The 17466-nt window shown below is 35.9% G+C and overlaps 2 protein-coding genes across 3 annotated transcripts; one reads left to right on the top strand and one right to left on the bottom strand.

The window, feature by feature from the left end:
* Positions 1-159: 159 nt before the first annotated feature.
* Positions 160-3492, bottom strand: LOC141899767 (nucleotide exchange factor SIL1-like). The gene is made up of 10 exons (XM_074786280.1): positions 3248-3492; positions 2971-3173; positions 2818-2889; positions 2434-2550; positions 2259-2356; positions 1982-2173; positions 1548-1669; positions 1018-1279; positions 823-881; positions 160-723 (listed from the first exon to the last, which is right to left on the bottom strand). Exons 2-10 carry the CDS (start codon positions 3140-3142, stop codon positions 438-440), a joined length of 1380 nt encoding a protein of 459 aa, XP_074642381.1. The 5' UTR covers positions 3143-3173; positions 3248-3492; the 3' UTR covers positions 160-437.
* Positions 3493-3999: 507 nt separating this feature from the next.
* Positions 4000-6197, top strand: LOC141899855 (uncharacterized). 2 transcript variants are annotated; one of them, XM_074786435.1, is made up of 9 exons: positions 4000-4137; positions 4230-4327; positions 4402-4524; positions 4609-4705; positions 4977-5119; positions 5328-5426; positions 5495-5550; positions 5845-5920; positions 6018-6197. In XM_074786435.1, exons 1-9 carry the CDS (start codon positions 4074-4076, stop codon positions 6069-6071), a joined length of 810 nt encoding a protein of 269 aa, XP_074642536.1. In that variant the 5' UTR covers positions 4000-4073; the 3' UTR covers positions 6072-6197. The 2 variants fall into 2 exon arrangements, with proteins under 2 accessions (XP_074642536.1, XP_074642534.1); XM_074786433.1 differs by having other exon boundaries at positions 4959-5119.
* Positions 6198-17466: the final 11269 nt, after the last annotated feature.

Below are 17466 nucleotides of genomic sequence, written 5' to 3'. Positions count from 1 at the left end.
GGTGAATAACTTACCTGATGAATCTACTATGCAGTTATGAAAGCTTGTAATTTATATTACAAAATGCGCTATCCTGCATAGTCCTACAGTTTGATAACACAGCTCCTCAACAACTCTTCAAAGCTAATGATTATACATGTAGAATATTGAAAAACCTTTATTTTTATACAAATGATTACATCATGTAAATTCTGAAATACGTAAAATTGCTCATCTATAAATATATTGGTGGTCATTCATTAAGTATGTATGCAAAATTATTTAAGCATTATGTACATAATGAGAAGTAGGTACTTCATGACTCCACCTCCCCAGAGGTGTACGTCATTTATGAATGACACCCAAAAGAAAGACTTGATTCTGATATGAATATACCAGTAGTTCCTCATACTGGAATGTGGAATTTGTGACTAATGGTTTTTATGCGATTATTTCTATCATAATTCATCTTTTTCAGCCAGTCTATTGATCACATTGTTAACTGTTTCATATACATCGGTATAGTAACTATCCTGATCTTGATCTTGCGCTGCCAAGTTTTCATACTCCGTACGAAGTCTAGTCAACGACGGAAGAACTTTATTGAATTTATTCCTACACGGTTTCACTAGCGTAGACATAGCGTTTAGGACTTTTTCTCGACTATCATGTTCCGGTATATTGAGTAGATTCGGAAATAAATCGCACCAATTCTGATCGATCAAAGCTTCCAGCAATAGCACCCTAAACAATACAAAAAATCATTGTACCTGGTATATAAATGAAAGTGGATTTAGGATTAGTATCACTATTTCTCAGATTCCGCAGTATATTGATACTTACTCTGAATACTGTTTAATTCTTTCTTCGTGATTTTTGTTTCGATTTTCTAATAGTGAATGCTAAAAATAAATGAAAAATAACGATAGATGAATCCATTTTTGTCGACGAACTTCTCCCAGAAATCAAGACTACTGTGAAAGCTCATTCTAGCGTTATAACTAGTTATAACTGTATCTTTTTATGGCTAAATCTAACCTTTTCTTCAAGTAGATCGCTGATCAAAATCACTCCTTTTAGTTGAAGCTTTTCGATATTGCGTTCTTTGAAGAGCGCAACTAAAACGTGAACTCCACCGAGTTCTAACATTTTTTTCTGAGCGAACGGAAATTGACGAACCAACGAGGATAACGCGTAGAGTATTTTACTTCTGAGTTTTACGGATTTTTCAGTAGCTAACATTCGTATGAGGTGTTGCAATAATCCTGTTTGTAATGCACTTATCTGGACTCGTGGATTACTGTAAAATAAAACCGAAATAGAGAACAAATAGTTTACACAGTAATAAGAGCAGATTTGAAAAAACATTTTAACAACGATGAAGCTTATATGGTGCTACAGCCAAGCTGCCCAGATATTCTTCCATTAGTTTGTTTTAACTAATCAGTCATCATAACTAATCATTTAACTAATCAGACATCTCTCTCTCTAGAAAGAAATAACATCCAAGCAACTGTTTTCAGCACTCAGGAGTCGTCTATCAGGTCTATCTATGTACATGTACTCACTTTTGCATACTGGAACCAAGCACTAACGCAACATGACTGCGAACTGATTCATCTGTATTATTCAGATCCTTCATCAAAAGTTCTAAACCTCCCATCTTCACAAAATCTTGAGCATTATCAATCTAGAAGTAAAAAATTCAATGTAAGTATCTAGAAAAATAACAGTTTAGTGATCCAAGATCTACGTTTGAAGGTTTCGTGATACATCAGAGGGCATTTATATCATTGAAAAGGCATATTAAGCGACGTATCATATAAAGGAATTCGTTGATAGAGTGAGATACAGCATTTTCAAATGGAAAACTTGTCTTTATCCAACCAATTATGGGAGAGATGTTTATAGGATACCATAGGATAAGGCAGTAAGCAACGCAAAACATTAACTAGGGTCTAGCACAAGGTCCACAAGAGCATTCAAAATGTCAGAAACTCACCTGATGCAAGTGATATTCTAAATCTTCAAGAATTGTTAATTTATCATCAACATTGATATTTGCTGATTGATATTGAGCCATTAATTCATTAATAATCTCATTATCAGTTTTGACATTGAGTTTCATCTGTTTGAAATCTTGCTTCAGTTCGTCGTAACTTCGGAAACTCTTCTTTAAAGCTTCATTTTTTATCTACAACCAATAAAAAACAGCTATTTTGAATTGAGATTCACTTCCGATTGAGACTTCAAAGTGGAAATCTTTTTACGCAACTTACATTTTCATCTTGGACGTCGTCGGAATCCGCTTTGAAATCCTTTAATGCTTTCTTCAGTTCATTGATAGTAAATGATTTACTATCCGTATTTACCATTCCTGAAACCAAACATAACATCAAATAAACTGATGCATTAGTCTCATGAATCGCTGCTGATTTATCGTTAAATAATCACCTTTTTTATCGCCTTTCTTCCAATATTTCATCCCATCGTCTCCTTCCATTAGTTTTGCTTCTTTAAGTCCCGTTTCTAAGTTCATACGAACATGGAGACCTTGTGGAATTGCTTGTCCTTTAAAACCACACAGAACATTGTACAAAATGAGATCACAGTGGAACCAGGGTTTTTATAGATCAGGGAATCCAAATTTCCTTATCTTTCCCTGACCATAAACTAAAAATGAAGTTATATTATGATTACGTTATGATTAAGTCATGAGATATCTCTAGCGGGGGCTATCTCTTTTCGAGAGGTTCGATATTCCCTGATTGTAAGAACTCTGTGTCTGTGAAACCCTGTCATAACTGACTACACCTAAGGATCATATGATAGATTTACCTGGTTTAACAGTTTGCCAATCATGAGTTGGATAAAACACTTCACCCGTTAATACATCTTCAGAATTGTCACCTGCCAATCAAAAAACCATATTGGATATCAATGAAAGCTACGTCACAGCTACAGTTACTACTGATTAAAATCCCCACTTACCAGGGTCTAATTTTCCTTCATCCTCCTCAGTTTCAACAGCTACTAATGCACCATCATGTTTAGATTCATTTTCATCGATTTTCTCCTCTGTTGATTCAGGAAGACAATTTGACATCAAAATGAAGAGAAGTGCCAGCATCAGTTTGAAATATTTCGATTGAAGCCGTTCCATTTTCTCACAATTATTGGAATTTGTAACTTTTCTGAAATAGATAGTTATAGTAATTAGAGACACGAATTCACAGGTATAAACAATAAAAAGAAACTAGAAACTTACCATAAAAAAACGATCATCCAAAAACAAGCCAAAAATGACCAATTGGCAATAAATTGATTTAATTGATATTCCAGAACAGCACATTTACAGTACACAGTATTTTTGATTCACACAAACACGACGAGTATATTCTACAATATCTAAATGTTTGTGTCTATAATCAGAAACTTCTCGATTTTATCTAGACATTCGATTTTAGGCATTGCATCAGTTACAAGATGTGTTTTAACGACATTGCGACACGTCAACTTATAGAACCGGAAGTAAACAACAGCTGTGTATATCCGGAAAGCGCGGAATAGGACTTATATATAAAAGCCGGATTTGGCCTATTGAACGATCTGGCCGGGTTCCGGGATAACAGACTGATAGGATCAGTATTAGAAAAATATACAGGCATTTCTCCGTTCGGTTGCCATCGCAGATCAAAGATTCGGGACGTTTGCACAAAAAGGATGTGATGCACCTTCATGGTTTATGCGCTGCTCCGACGAAAACTGGCCGCCACCTGTGACGGGGCAGCCCTGGCTTGAGTAAAGCCGATTCGGTGATCTGAGTTTAGTGAGGCACATCTTACTCATTCAGTTGAGACGTCGAGCTTTAACATTTGATATAGAATCCTTCTTAATCCCAAGGAGGCATTTTATTCCATAAAGGACCGGTTATATTCAAAATAATCTAAGCATGGCCAGAGTGGGACCCGCGGCGATGCACATGTGTGATTTGTGAAATTGACCGTGAATTAAGTTTGCTCCGATAGGTGTGAGGTAGAGATATCAGATCTGCGTGCAACCTCGTCTAGTGAACACCAATAGCAGAGTCCGCAATGAGTACATCTAGACAACCAAGCATATCCGCTGCCAAAGGAGACGCAAAGGAATATTTCTGGGGTAATTCAACTACTCCCATCATCTCAACTATTCGTCTCTTGCTACTTCAGTGTTTGATACATGTTTTATTTGATATCTTCATTGTTTTCCAGGATGTACATTGAATGCTGAAAACAGAGTTGTAGAATGGACATTCCTCGAGGAAGAAGGAGACGCTGATTATATGGCGCACACTCTATTTTTACGCCATGTAAGTTTTTTTGTTGTAATACAATTCGTTTTTTATATAACTGATAAATATAAATTGAGTTTTGCGTGTTTCAGGCCGTTTGTGGACCGGACGCCAAAGAGGGAGAAAACAATGTCGTCGAAATTGAAACCGAAATGTTCGAAGGAAAACCCATTAAACAACCAATTCTATCATTAATCCCCGGAAAAAACAACATGGTAATTACGTACTCATTGCTTCAGATTAATCATCAATCATCTTAATTCTATTTTTTTCTAATTTTGTCTTGTCCATAATTTCAGACATTACTTGATATAAGTATGGATCATTTTTGTCCGGTCAAATTCCATCTTATATCAGGTTCTGGTCCAATACATCTTTCTGGTCAACATGTTGTAGGTAAGTTCACTCACGTATCATCAGTCATCCGTGTCAACTGTATAAATGAAGGAGTCTCGCAATAGAGTTTTATGCGATCGAATTCAAAATGAAAGCACAACGTTTCGGCTGTTGACTAACATCCATCAAAGTAGAAAGTTGCATTCCACCTGATGACGGCTGTTATTAACTGCTAAAGCGTTATTCCATTTTAATGAATTTTATCGAATGAAATTATATTGTGGAATTTGTTCATTTATTTCACGTAACCTAGATCTTGTGTACACGATAGATTACCCGGATGAACAGTTAGGAGAATCCTCGATGGAAGATACGATGGATGAAATTGTCATCACGGAAGAGGAAGATATAGAACATGCAACAAACGGGACGAAAAAACGAAAAGCCAAAACGGCACCAGAACCGAAAAGCAAGGTAAAACCGACGCTACAGTTACAACTAAAAGCTTACTGATTTCGGTGTATTATTTTTACATTTTTACTTTACTTTACTTTATTTCCTATAAACTCAGGTCATTTACAGTGTAATACATTTACAAGGAAAACATAAGAAAATGGTACATGTATAATTACAAATGGCCGAAAATAAGCGAATGTTTACAACGATTTGTTTCATATTCTAGAGAGGTAAACTAGAGAAAAAGGGCGAAAGCGATGAAGACGATGAAAGTATGGACGAGGACAATGAGGAGGACGAGGAAGCAGAAGAAGAAAGTGAAGAGGTAAAGTCGTTGTAAATTATGGCTGCTGAAAAGGAGGAATCTTCATCTTTTGCTCGTTTCTCTTTCAGGAAGAAATATCGGATGAAGAATTAGAAGAGGAAGATGACGAGGATTCTCCGGAGAAGTAAGTTCGGTTTGCAGCTATCAATCGCCATTAGTGGAATTAGAATTCGAACTAACAAATACTCCACCAAAATTGCAATTGCTTAGAGAATAAAACAAAAATTACATAAGGATGAATGCAGAGTGAAACAAAAATACGCATTTCTAAGATGATTTAGAATCAGCTTTCATAAAGTGAATTAATTAATCGGTAAAGCTTTCTGTATTTAATATTCATCGGTCTTTAATATCCATCTTGGCCTTGTTCCACAAAAGGGTTTTCTGAATTTAGCTCTATAATTCTGTCTTTTTATAGACCAAAGAAGAAAGCCAAGTCAAACGCCAAGAAACAACAAGCAAACGGAACTGCTAAGAAAATAAAAGCTAAAAAGGTATTTTGATGTAGCAAAAAGTGTCCAAAAATAAAACCGCCAGAAACTCGACTTTGTTTGAATAAGTTCTGTTACTTTTTACGGGGTTATTTTTCAGGGCACGAAGTCGCCATCGCCGATTAAGAAATCTAAAAAAGGACGAGCGAAATAAACGAGGAAAGATTAGCAACATCGGAAGGAAAATAGTGTTCGACATGTGCTCCCTCCCTGTACTTAAAATATATATCCGACATTTTCGTTGATTTAAAACAAATAAAAGAATAGTATTTGTATAACATATTGATTGAGTTATTGTCTTTCGCATTAGTTTTTGGGTTTTTTTTCGCAGGCATCTTGTTACGAATTGAGGATTTTTCATTTTTCCAGTAGGTGGCGAATGGGAAAAATGAGTAAATTAAAATGTCAATTCAAAACACGGAAAATAATATAGCAGAATAATACGGCTTGTACTATAGATGAAGGACGAAGAGATCGAGGGTTAAAACTGGCCAATTCTGCAGTTGTTTTGATTATTTATTTCGCTATAAAAAACGATGATTTCCTTTCTGATATTCTACATAAAATCTATCATTTCGCATGACGTTAATCGAACGCGAGGAACAGGGTTCGATAGCGGTCAACCGTTCAATTCGACGAATAGACTTTTTTCCAGGCACCAAACCACGTCATAAGTGCTTTGCGTAACGGAATTCGAGACAAATTTAGCCGACAATAAAACTGTCCATCAGAAAAACAAGCATTTAACAAGTAAATAACTACAAACAACGACCAGCTAGTGGCAAGGAATTTCTGACGAGCCAGATACACTATTTATGTCGTTTTGTGTTGTTCCGGTCATGTTTGTTTCACTAATGATATTACTTACCGAGTACATTTTAGTCATACATAATAGTGACCATAAGAGTTTGTTTATAAAGTAAATGATGCGCTTAAAGACATACTTGTGTGTATTCAAATGGCATTATGTTTGCTGTTCTATTATGATTTACATAAACGCGCTGCTTCGGTTATATCTCTACAGCATAAATGAATTGAATCGTAGTTTAATTGCGCCCATTAATCAATCGAAATACACTTCTTCATAATTTACTGGTTATCGGGTTTTTCATTAAATAAGAAAAGATATCGTCGCTTTAAAAAAGATTAATTCGTTTCATCTTTGCCAAGTCGTCGTGTTGCAGGTTTTGATACGTGAAATACAGTTACAAATTCCGCTAGTTTCGAACTATATTCGACTTGCTACTAAAATAACTGTATATATAAGGTTAAAATTAGTGTCACTAGCTCGAGGGAGGATTAATGACAAGTTAATCCTTTTGATATCTTCCTCGAGGTGCCAATTAACTCTATAATGCCCACTGTAGTGACGTATTGTTGTCATGATTTAAAACGCTGTTGATTTCAGTGCCCTGGTCGAACAGTCGAAATTCCCTCGATATAGCGCGTCGTCAGATATTATAGTACTGCTCTGCTGGTGCGCACATTAATTATGGAGAAACGATTAAGTGATTAAGCCATCCTTGAATCGTATCGTATCATAAGATCGGTTAATCATTTCCACTGACTTATTCACATTAGCTAAAGCAAAGCGTGTAACAAATCTTCTTATAATGAAAAATAACAAAGCACTTTTTGAGATATTTCTAGAAAATCGCGGATTTCGATTCAGTGGAATTTGTAATTCTATTAATTTAAGGAATTTTAGGAATTACGTAAACTGAAATTAACACTTCTAGATTCGATGCGCTTGACGTACATGAAATCCACGTCATGCAATATGTGATAATATGTAGGGAGATGAAAGATGGACGTGATTTGAGACACATCGATGAATCGAAATTTTTATCTGGCATAGAAAATGATATTGTGACACACAAAATAACGATGTGATGCAGTGATGTGACAGTCGATTTATCAGTTAATTGGAAAACTGATCTGACGAAGTGCAGCCATTCAGTATCAATACAACAGTGTTCCACCTGCCCCTCTAGTTAACTACATCCTACCTTTATTCCTGCTTCATTGTATCTGCGTTCCTGCCACATTCTACCTGTATTCCTTATTCGTTTCCACAGATTCCTCTCAGTATCAACAGAAAATAATCAGTGAACAATCACAGCTTTTATAGAAATTATTTACACCATTTTATTAAATAAATATATCTTTGGCATATATAACAAATATTGTACATTACATATATACACATTCTCTTGCATATAAAGTCTCCACGGTTTAGCGTTCTGGTCTTTAAATGAAATTATGAAAACTATCATTCCGTGAACAGATATCAAGAAATATAGAAATATTTGGGCGGCTATGTAATAACTGAAGAAACCTAAAGGCGGCCCGAGGTGAAAACGTCTGAATGATAGTACCACATCTTTTTACGGACACCTGCTATGTGTTATTTGTGAAATTCGAACAATATTCAGACACAATCTATTGTGTTTTCATATCGTGTTTCAATCTTCGATTCTTCCCGTCGTTATATTTTGAAATAGGCCAAATGCCTACGTACTGTGTTTGATTTCCATTATTATAGATGCCAATATTAGTTCTTATCTTAATCAAAAACTACAATGTTATTGCGTATTTTCGAACAGTGCAAAATAACAGATACTTTCTAAATAGATGACATCTTATCTGATAAACTTTGACCAGTTATTTTCATGTTTTCTATGATAGCAGGTGCAACGTTTCCCTATCCCATATATAATCAATTGGTGCATCGTGGGCCGTTGTATTTCTGGAACAGAAATGAACTGAACACGGAATGCATGTTTACTGATTTGCTGCAGAATCATAAGCATTTTGCAATAGTTTTAGATAGACCCAGTTAGCGTGTTTAAATAATCTACAGCACACATGACGTATTGATTAAATCATTTAATAAATGACTAGAAAGAATCTCTTCAAGAATAGACATTCAAGACAAGACAATTTGTCCTCGTTATCGAATTAAAAAGTTAGTCTAATTAAATTGTCCCGAATCGAGGGACTCGTCTAGAGTATTAGAGAGAGATAAATTAATTCTGAGCGGGTCTTTAAAGTGTACAAGACATCGAGATTGATTGAAACAGGCCGAAGCATTGCGGAGGCGATTTTGATATTCGATTCAATTTGAAACAAACACATATACATATCATCGCTCAAGTCGATCAATCACTGCAAGCATGGTTAGAATGGGTTAGAACATTAGAAAATCAAAATATAAACCTAAACATCATTTTTGTTCAGTTCGACAAAGACCAGAAACACTACATGCGGAGACCCTTCGAATCCAAAAGCGTTTTTAATACGTAAATAATAACTTTATCACAGGAAAAATACCCACCCTACCCACACTTAGACCTGCCTTATAATGCCCGGGCAGTTTCGATGGGATTGTGTTTAGATTCGCTGTACCCCCGATTTTTTTTCAGTTTGATGAGAAAATGATTTAAACACGATCGACGAAGCAACGCCACATCTACCGGATAGAAAAACTGATGCAAAACATAATATGATTCATCGTGTTCGTGATTAACAGTGATGTTTACAAACGACAATAGACTAAAACCAATTTCTATTAGAATTAAAATGGAGAAAACCGAAACACGTAAATTTAGCACCGAGCGCAATTTCTGACGGTATCAATTTTGAAATTTTGCTTTGAAAGCGACAGATACTTGAAACGTGTACTTGTAAAATTTATCTAAGTTCTAATTTTATATCTATCCGAATCAATATTCCTTCATATGAAATATTAAAGTGACGTCGTTAATGATTGGCGCAACTCGATACGAAAATAGCCTCGCACAATTCTTATCAATAACAATTTTCCGCACGAAAATACTGGCATTTTGAAAATCGACCGATATTAATGAGTTTTGATTTTCCGATTAAGACGTGAAATATACGTACACATTATAAACCCGAAGAACAAATCAGTTTTTAGGTACATTACATATAACGTGAATAGATATTTGTATGAATTTCACTAACAATATCTTACATGACGTGTTATATATACTGTTAGGCAATACTGATGTTAAGGGGGCCTCAGTCTTGGTTCAGTCCTGTTCTTCTTTTCGTAGAGTTTTTTCTTTATAGTTTTTTCAACGAAGTATTATTCCATACACTCAGAAAGTTGTGCTTGCGACGAAACCGCGTTTTTCCATCCACACGTGATATTTTTAGATACACGATATTCTATGTATTTGGATATTATATATAGAGGTAGTAATATCAAGTTTCTCATTTTCGCTACAGTCAAGAAACTTTTGCTTGCTTCTTGTGGTCAGAAAGCGCAAGGATTCGTTTTTTTTGGCAAAATAATTGCTAGGTGACGCATAACTATACTACGTTCGCCTCTAATGACGAATCTTCTATGATATTTTCATAGAATTCCTCAATTCCTCTCTAGGCGTTGTTTAAATGCATGAGAAAAGTCATATTGCGTGAAAAAATACACGAGATATTTTTAAGCCATTTTGAATCCACCGTCGACTGATAATCAGCTGCATGAAGTACGGCTTAGATTTATAGGATGCGTTCGAACCTCGAATTTGTCTGGAGCTCGACGGCGAGCTGACGAGTTGACGAGCTGGCAAGCTGGCGAGCTGACGAGCGGTGAGGAGAAACACCTCTCAGACGTGTTGTATCACGAGCCGGCCAAGATCTGATCTTCCTCATTTTTACGACAGACTTTGATATTCCTTTTTAAGGAAATGGCAGTGATTTTAGAATACACATAACTATGAAACGCTAATTTCACTATCACGGTGAGTTTGAGAGAAAACGACGGTTGTTATGCACATTCGTCCGATGATGGCCATTTGATGTTCGTTGTTGGCTTTTAGTGGATCTAAAAGGCCATAATAATCCGAAATTTCCAGCAGGGGCCCAACGCGAGCCCTGTTGAGTCCTAAACGAGTCGGGTTTCGCCATCGATGTGATTGTAAATTGGAAGCATTTCCGCGCTCGGTGCGGATTTGACGCGTCATATCCTTTCAAAGGTTTGCCGTTTTTCTTAAATCCGACAAACCAATTCGCATTCGCTTGCGACTCGAGTTCGAAAAATCCTTCCGGTGTAAGTTTTTGATAGAAATGACACTTCGAAGATTTTCCGTCGCTCTAGAAATAGAAAACAAAAATTACACGATTTAATATGCATGGATCGATAATCGATAATGTAGTAGTATAAATATATAACTATATATGAATCTCCGCGATAACCTCGCTAATCCCAATGACGTCATTTCAACGTCAGCGTACACAATTCTGTGAGCAGACAACGTTAATCCTAGCTATTTATAGAAACAGTTTCATCTCGGTTTCATTAGTTAGAAATCAATAAATCATAACGTTAATTTCCCTAATGATTGTTCATACATCATATATAATAATCTAATAATCTAAGGCATATTGTATTTATCACTTCGGCAGCAGTTCTGTGTATACAACTGATTCGTCCAACAAAACATTCAACTTTATCGAAAATACATTCAGTTGGACGAAGGCCTATTTGTCATCTGGATAAAACTTCTGCACTATTTCAACTTTCTTTTTATGCCGTGGATACTTCATTTTTTCTTCAATACATTGATAACGAGGGTCGTGTTTGGCGCGTACAAAGGGGCAGCCGAAACTCGGTATGTCACCGTGCTAAGCAACGCTCCAGGGCAGGCACAGAACACCGAAAAGCACCCAAACCTCTGGAATGTGTTCTTCAATAGATTTCAATCAGAGCAGAAAAATCCTTTTTACGAGGTATTTATTACTAACTATGGCGAGGTGGAAAAATCTCTAACAGACCTATAGTAATTTTCTCTACTCTGACTATATTTGTTTCACGAACTTTGTAGAAGTAAATGACCTTAAACGTGACTATTACATAAAACTTCTAATTTAGTAACTACAGAAAAAAAACTTCGGATTAATTTTCTTTTTTTTTACTGAAACATAATCAAACGTTGCGACTTCGAAATAAACGGATTCAAAAAAATGATGAATAAAAATGACCAGTGGCTGGGTTTGTTGATCGTTGTTTGCGCTAGCCTTGTTGAACCTATAGTTTGTGCGTTAAATGTGATGAACCGGATATACGTTTTGTACGCGGAAATCCGGTGGATGGAAACTAGAATCAATCATATACAATTCATACACAATTCATATTTGAAACACAAAACCGTCGAGAAAATTCTCGAAACTGGTGGAATTACTCTCTTTAGTCTTGGATATTGACTAATTAACAATTCGAATTTTTCAGTGGATAGATATTTTTGATCAAGCTAAATGTATACATCAATCAATACATTTAATTTTTTTGCCACTCAGTAATGTGCTACTGACGTCTGTATATTACGTAGTACATTTTTAAGCAATTAACCGGCCGTATCTTACATAGTGGAATTCCAGTACAACAGGAAATATATAAACATGTCATCATACAAAGCCAAATAAAGAGATATCAGAGATGTATCGAATAATTGGTCGTCCGCATTTCAAAGATAAAGTGTATAGATTTGCAATATCAGTTTATCCGACATTTTCATTCTTGTACATCATTATATACGCCATTCCAGGACCCAGTTTCATAGTAGTTGATTGAAATTTGATTTTAGAGTTAAATACAATTTTTTTCAATTATCTAAATTTATCGTGAAATCTGAAATCGCGAATGCGGAACTCAGTTCGGAATTAAAAATCTCAATTATCAATTTGAATCTGTAATTCATTCATTAAGGTGTAAATGTTAATTTCGCCGAATGTTCACTCCTTTCATCGCGTATGAGGTTATGTAAGAATTCACCGCGGAAAGTCACTTATAAGAAATTTGTACGTAATCGATGTACGCCGAAAAGCGGAATACAGTAGCTGATGTAGGTGTTCTATCTGTTTCCGTACAGGGCAAAAGGCCACCGATTATGATAAACTACGTGGATGATAAATATTTACGCTCGACTAAAATATCAACCAGATTTGTGGTCACGATTACATGATTTTAGATATTTATAGCGCATACCAACATTCCATTTATGAGTTATAATTTTGATAACCGATCATAACACTTTTTATATGACACTAAGAGCTGATATCAGGTATTTAATTAGACGAACTTGTGGTCAACGAATCGGATATTGAAATATTTTTCATGATCATCAAAACATACTGGATGACTGGCACTGACGTCATCGTAAACCGATGTGACGTCACGCATTTTTTCTTTTGGTTTACGTATTAGAGACTGAATCAATTCTATTTTTGAGGTTGGCGTTATATTGTACTGGGAACACAAGCAGTGATGATGCACCAGTGATACACCAGTTACCTATCTACATCTAATGGTTGTAATTCAAAACGATAAATTTGTTGTATTATTCGGCTAATAATACGCGCCGCGGTAACCGCCAAACCGATTTCCGATATGGTTTTGGTGGCGCGTGAGTTTGCCGTTGGTTTTATCCGCTCCAATAATTCCGATCGATATCAATCAGAATATACACGTAACGACAGGGATATATCAGTCTTCCAACTCTACCGTATCATTATTATCCCTACCCCTTACTTACGATAACCATTTTCTGAACTGATAAGTTCTTCTGAGTTGATCAGAAATGAATATGATCTATAGCAATTTCTTTTTGTTATTTCATGCCGATATCGTGATTTCAAACACGGAAATACAGATATTATTTATTAATTTTGGTGATCTATAAGTCGACACTTTTCTAGGAATCGTAAAAAACCCCTAGTAATAATCGGGCTATTTGGTACAGACTTTGGACGAGGACCACACATTCATCTGTTTTTATAGTGTAAGTATACGCGATGATACTTGTATTAAATATTGTTCTTATTAACTATGGCGAGTAATTCACTCATAGCGAGGATCAAGTTCTCATCGTTAAAGAATAGACCACTTAAATATATCTGGACAATGTATATATCACAGGTTTCACAGCGGTGAAGAGCACCAATATTCTGATGCTAATATTGAACCAGGTGAATCGGTACTACCACGTGTGATTCCAGGGTCCCCGAAAATGCAAATCTTCTCGGTCTTAAATCAAATCTAGATCATCGCCACTTTCTGCACTGATTTTGTATTTTCGGCACGGTTATATATGTTTGTGGCGGGTGGTCTGCATCGCGATTGAGAATAGAACACCGGATTGACCTCATCAATGTCAAAATATCCAGACAATATTGACCTCAATGAAATATCAAATATACAGAGGTGACAGCGAATAGGTGCATGACCGGGTTGTTTTTGGAGATTATGATGTGGTTATTACCTACCCGCACTATCAGGCGACCTCTTTTATTAAAACATAAGTAATGTCCACTTTTTCGACCTCGTATTCGCGTCAGGCCACTAAATGATTCCGATTCGAAAACCATTTCGTCTAAAATGAAAAAAAGATGAATTACAAATAGATAATTTGTTATCGATTGTAAGTGAATTTCCCCGGGAAACTGACTCGACGATTGTTTCTTTCATCTGTTCATAAGTGCAAGCTGTGAATCTTTAGGTATTTTTGCATAATATCTACCTGTAACTTGTGAATATAAACAATATTGTCTGACTTGCGGTGGATACGGTTTAAACTGACTGAGATTGACTTGTATTACAACTTTTCTCATAAAAGCTACTGACAGGTTTGTTCTCTTTCTGTATGATTGGTGACATTCAATATTCAAGACACCGTTCTCTCCAGAATCTCGACGGGCCTTATCTACTCGCTTCACCGAATCGTCGTGGGATGGCTCCAGAATACGAACTTAGAATACTGTCAATTATCTTTTTTTTTCTTACGACAAACTTGCGGATTAGTGATGAACAAGAAAGAAGACCATGCTTCACACGTTTTTTTAGGTTAGACTTCAAAACGAACCTGACCATGCACATACAACAACACGGCAAACTGTTACCAATAGCATTTTCTATTTTACATTGTAAAATATGTATGTTTGATAGAGTGGTCTGAGCTTGTTTCCTAGGCGTTTTCCGGAAGTTTTGTCTGGATATTTTGAGCTATATGTCCCGCACATAGAATGCAGGAAATGGTATACTCAGTACGGAGCTACATGGGAACAATATGTCACTCTGTTTCCAATATCTAATATTTCTATAACTAGTTAATAACGTTATCGTAAAATCCGATAACTTTATTGTAAAAAGTTCACATCCAGTGTGGGTGGCCTATGTACAGGAGTAGGCGAATATAATTATCATTTCGTTCTTCGATTCTGGGGGCCAGTTCACAGAACCCGCGGCCAGTTCACAGAACCACTTTAATGTTCCATTAGTCTCGTGATAATACGATACTAATTAAACTTTAATGAAGTGTTACTCATTCTGTGAAACTCCAAAGTTTGGGGCTCAACGTAGTCAAAATGACAAAATACCAATTAGCTTATCGAAAAAATGACAATAGCTGAATGAATTGATTATTCTAATAAATGAGGTTCAATGTCCATTTCATTGCGTGGTACAGAGTATTAGTATCTACAGATTATAAAGTTGATGTAATTGGCTTTATGAAAAAGAGAGAGAGAGGCCATTAAAAACCGAATCATCGCAGTAACTAAAAAAAGTTCTATATTCGAGTGTCTCGTGTATTTCAGCTCGTTATATCCATCGTGTGCAATGTCACTATCATAATTAGCACGCTATAATCGACATTATTAGTCCGAATACAACATGAGGTACAATCGCCCAATTAAAATCACAAGTCGTGTGTAAAAGATGAATAAAGGCAGCCATAAACTGGTAGAATTTCTATAGAACCCGTCTGGGCATCGCCCGACTACGGGGTTTTGTCTATAGATGAAAATAAACCCACAATTATTCAATTTACCTTCATTACCCCTAAATTAAGCCCCAAACAACTGAAGGAGACAAGCTTAATTGTCACCTGTGTGATTGATGATAGTAAGGGTGTCATCATTTCCTCGTCAGTCGGTCGGTATCCGCGCGGGTGGAGAGCGAAGTAGACAGATAGAGAGAGGGAGAGACAGATAGAGAGAGAGAGCTCTCAATCCACTATACTTATTATTAATCACATCTGACATTGCGCAACAGTTTCTACACCGATGACCATTCAAACCGACCGTCAAATGAGGTGTCCTTCAATTAGTCAAATCTGCTCTTGTTAAATTTTCTAAGAAAGTTTTCAAAAGCGACCTATTCACTATTGCGTTTGTTTGACCACGGGCTATGGTTTGACCGTGGTATTTTAACGACTTATACGCGTGACTTGGTAATTGACTTGAATATGCATATTATTTCCAGTTAAAGCCGGCAAAAGAACAGCTTTTATATCGCTCAGATATGTATTGATGATATTATAACGTTGTTAGATAGAAATTCAATATGAAATTTATAACTCGTCTCCGGGAATTCGAAGAAAGGACGTTGATATAACACGGATATTTGTCATTGACTGTAATTTTGAAATAGTTGTAATGATTGACATTACGAACTGGATAACCTCTAGGAATTCTCTTCATAGACTGGAAGTCATATCATTTCAGTTTCATTTATGGGTCACGTTTCGGAATAAACAACAAATCGACGAAGCGATCAGTGACCATCGCAGACAATCTGAAAATTACATAATAAGTATTCTGACATCTTTGACGTTATTTTTTTCACAAAAGTGTATTTCAAAGAATTCAGTCGGAATTTCTCGGCAGTTATTCTTAGACTGTTTCGTTTTTTCTTTTGCGTGCAGTCATTTTAACGTTCCAGTCATTGACCATGAACGATCTAATCCACGTGCCACCACCGCCTCTATGGAATTTGACTTCACAACTGTTAGTTTGCGGTACTTTTATTTTCGCGAACAAACCACGCCGGATGAATATATAGAGGTTTCGTTTAGAAAATCGTAGACACTTTCTGAAACCTATGTTAAGAGTACATTCATTAAAGATAAATGTATGAAAACTCTTCAATCCGAAGAGAATTCTTTTTTTTCAAATAAAAGATGATCTAAGGTAAAATAACTGGTTTATTTTTGTAATTATGCCACCATAGTTGGAATTCACTGACTACATAAAAGTAGGTATTCCTGATATTATTTATGCAACAATTACCAAATATATCTGGTTTGCGGGTGGTGGGAATTTTTATCTTGAACTTGAACTTAAAAAGTAGCGGCACATAGCATTCACGAAAACTATTAACAAAAACACAAGGACATACCGGTCCGTATCACTGAGTACAGTAAATACACAAAAACCTTAACGACAAAAATACTTTTATATCAAAGCAAAACTACTGCTATCACAAATTGATAAGAATTAAGCTTCTAAAACTTCAAAAGAACCTATAGCGATATTTACGTCATGTTATACATATATTTCCATATACGGTTTAGCATGGTGAATTACTCTTACTCAAATATTTGTGATCGTGACAAGCCAGACCGCAAAATATTCAAATTGGTCATATATATTAGTATCAATATGTTCGGCATTATTTACTCGATAGTTTGTTTGTTTTTGTCTTCGAACCAAATCGACAAAGTGAGATGAGGAATTCCTTTCCGTTGCTG

Source organism: Tubulanus polymorphus, chromosome 2, assembly GCF_964204645.1.
Source record: "Tubulanus polymorphus chromosome 2, tnTubPoly1.2, whole genome shotgun sequence".
Taxonomy (NCBI): domain Eukaryota; kingdom Metazoa; phylum Nemertea; class Palaeonemertea; order Tubulaniformes; family Tubulanidae; genus Tubulanus; species Tubulanus polymorphus.
This window is presented reverse-complemented; position numbering and strand designations above follow the sequence as displayed.